Source organism: Marmota monax, unplaced genomic scaffold, assembly GCF_021218885.2.
Source record: "Marmota monax isolate L192 unplaced genomic scaffold, Marmota_monax_Labrador192_F-V1.1 WCK01_AAM20220418_F8-fsc00037, whole genome shotgun sequence".
Taxonomy (NCBI): Eukaryota; Metazoa; Chordata; class Mammalia; order Rodentia; family Sciuridae; genus Marmota; species Marmota monax.
This window is the reverse complement of record NW_026693245.1, coordinates 7960060-7962986: the sequence shown is the minus strand read 5'-3', so window position 1 is coordinate 7962986 and position 2927 is coordinate 7960060. Positions and strand designations below refer to the sequence as shown.

Sequence of the window (2927 nt, the reverse complement as noted above, 5' to 3'; positions counted from 1 at the left end):
TCCCTTTCAACCTGAACTACAAAGGAAGCAATGTGGGAGAACAAGCACAGCCGCACTGTCTGCCATCTGCACTGACCCTGGTGTCATCCACACCCTGCGTTCCTCTTCTATTCTTAGCACCAGCCTCAGGCTCACTGTCAGCTCACATTCAGTGCCAATAAAAGAAAAGCAGCTACTTCCTCTGAAGACATATTCAGTATGTACAGAATGAGATAGCAAATCTTTGGAATGTCACAGGCCAGCTGCTGAAGCCAATATTCCTAATGCAAATTCTTACTCTCTACCAAGGTCTCAACCTTGAGTCAAAGCAGCAGTTAGGGAGAACATAAGCACCAATCAACAGAGGCACTGTGTAAACTCAGAGGCTTGGTGCAAGGTCAGGTGTCCTGGCTTCCACTAGTTGCCAGGCTATTTAAAGCTAAGGATTAGACAGAGATAACAGATGCATTACACTGTGCTGTCTTCGACAATCTAAAATTTTAAGTTGATTCTTAATAGCAAGATTTAAAATATATTGAATTCAGTAGCTGAACATATTTGCCTAAAGTTAATAAGAATACAATATGTGTTAATATCTATCTTATTAGTATTTTATAGGTATCCATACACGACTCAAAAAATAAAACTCCAGATAGGATCCAATTTGGCTTAGAAAAAAAAATGAATAAGGTACATATTCGAACTTTTAAAAATAAGATATCTGAAAATTTTTAAGAATAATACTTTTATTTGGATTTTCCAACTGATATTTAAGGCAGTAACAACTATCATGAATCATAAATAAATTTCACACTCAATTTCCAAGTGCTGTATTTTAACTTTCACACTCCATATTTATAAAACTCCACTTTAATTAAAATTCACTGAAAAGAAAAGCTTATCAAGTGAAGGGAATCACAACTCTTTTTAGCAGTATAAAAATTTTCACAAAATGGAAAAGGATTCCTTAAGTGAGAACACTCTTTTGCCATGAATTATAAAAACATAGCCTGTCTAGCATTGTTGGAGTCATTAAGAAACAATCCTGAGACCTCTCTAGTATCAAAGTACAGTCTCCTAAAGGTTCAATGTTTTCCTTGTAAGAATAGTATCAGTTTGAATTGCACAAACATATTTAACAATTTCTCTTTCGGCATAAGAATAATAAAAACATCTTCAACCTACCAGGAACTATGTATATATTTTTAATCTTCATAAAAGTCATAGCAAATTATTTCAAACGTGGGTAGCACAAAAATTCCCGTGGTACCATCCATAGAACATCTTCTTCATATCCTAGGAACAGGAACCGATAAGGTTTCACTTAGTCTCAAGCGGATCCTTTACTTCCACCACCAGAATTCCATCATGACAGAGGATGGCAGACAAATCTTTGGTTTCAACGCCATCTGGCAGTTTGTACTGTCGGGTGAAGCTTCGTGAGATGAAACCATGCTCATCCATTCTGGTTCCATGTTGAGCTTTAATCAGCAGCCAGCCCTCGAAGGTCTGAATGATGATATCTTCGGGGAGGAACTGGACCACGTCCAGCAGAATTTGAAAGCGGGATTTGCCTTCTTGAGGTGGCGTCTCTGTGGTTGCTGAGTCCACTGGAAGAGATTGCGGCACAGCTCTGACTTTTCTCAGGTCGACGATGGTTGGCCCAGGCAGTGCATATAGAGCATGATCCAGTCTGCAGTCTTCCAAACCCCGAGCTTCAAATTCCTCCTGGTAACGCACTGGAGTTTCTATGAGGTGCCTCAAAATGATTTTTGCCATAGTGGAGGCAAAGCCAGCATGGAAGAGCTTCCCTTCAGAGAGTGGTGAACGCTTGCAGTTGCCTTCTGACTAGATTCCCAGACAGAGCAGCTACTGGGTTTATAGCTCTGCCCAGAGGGAAACCACTTCATTAGGCCTGAATCAGACCATGCACACTCACTCTTGTCTTTTCACACACGCTGACAATGAAGGGCTATTTATAGGGCTTGTTTCCGAGTTGCATTTAGCCACACAGCAGCCTGCACAAGCTGCCCAGTCAAGTCTCAGCTATCCTTGGCAAATGTGTCTGCCTTGCTTACTTCAAGAGAAAGTGGGACTCCAAAGGGGCATTTGAAAAAGATCTGGGTGAGTGCTTTCTCCTTGGGGACTTCAGTGATTGAAGGGGATAGGGTTTCTTAGAACATTCCAGAGATGAGCAGTCATCTTATCAAATGAGCTAATACTGCATCTCCCTAGCCACCCAATCCAGAGCCGGGGAGAGAAGGCTGCAGCTATGATTAAGGAGAAATTCACACACACACACACACACACACACACACACACACACACCCACACCCACACCTCAAGTATTCAAACTCTCAGTCCTCAGTACTACACATAATTTCTTTCATCATTTACTCTTTTGTGTTTAAGGGACATCTGTGTGCCATATCATCTGGGTTTTTTTTTTTTTTTAAACATTTGATTCACCAAAAATGAGATCAGTTGACTAAGCTATGTAAGTGTTAAATTTAAGGAGGGGCAGAGGGGCATAGAATGGGAAATCAGTGATGAGTGTAAAGCCAAAAGGGAGAAAAAAAGTGTCATAGATTTGAACTTTTTTATATTAAAGTCCAGAAAAATAAGGATCAATCTAGTTGCTGCTCTGTTATAACTAAGTGGCCAAAATAAATTACATATAATTTCTGAACACTCTTTATGTTAACTTTTCTTAACATAAAAGGAGACAGACCTTAATCCACTGCTGTAGAAGGATTTCCAAGTTAAGCAAAAAAGAAAAGTCCAGAGCAGCATATAATGTGCTATTATTTGTACTTGTTTTAAAAGTCAAAATTTGCCATGGTGCACAACTATAATCCAAAACTGAGGCAGGAGGCTCCCAAATTCAAAGTCGGCCTCAGCAATTTGGGGAGGCCCTCATCAAACAGTGGGAACTTATCTCAAAATAA

General features: G+C 39.9%; 1 protein-coding gene across 1 annotated transcript; it reads right to left on the bottom strand.

Moving 5' to 3' along the window:
* Positions 1–705: 705 nt before the first annotated feature.
* Hspb3 (heat shock protein family B (small) member 3) lies at positions 706–1947 on the bottom strand. Its single transcript, XM_046456368.2, has one exon. The coding sequence runs from the start codon at positions 1756–1758 to the stop codon at positions 1300–1302; it is 459 nt and encodes a 152-aa protein (XP_046312324.1). The 5' UTR covers positions 1759–1947; the 3' UTR covers positions 706–1299.
* Between the last annotated feature and the right edge of the window lie 980 nt (positions 1948–2927).

What these genes read in the sequence shown, in the direction of transcription:
- Hspb3 (XM_046456368.2), bottom strand. Translation starts at nt 1,758, where the DNA reads ATGGCAAAAATCATTTTGAGGCACCTCATAGAAACTCCAGTGCGTTAC.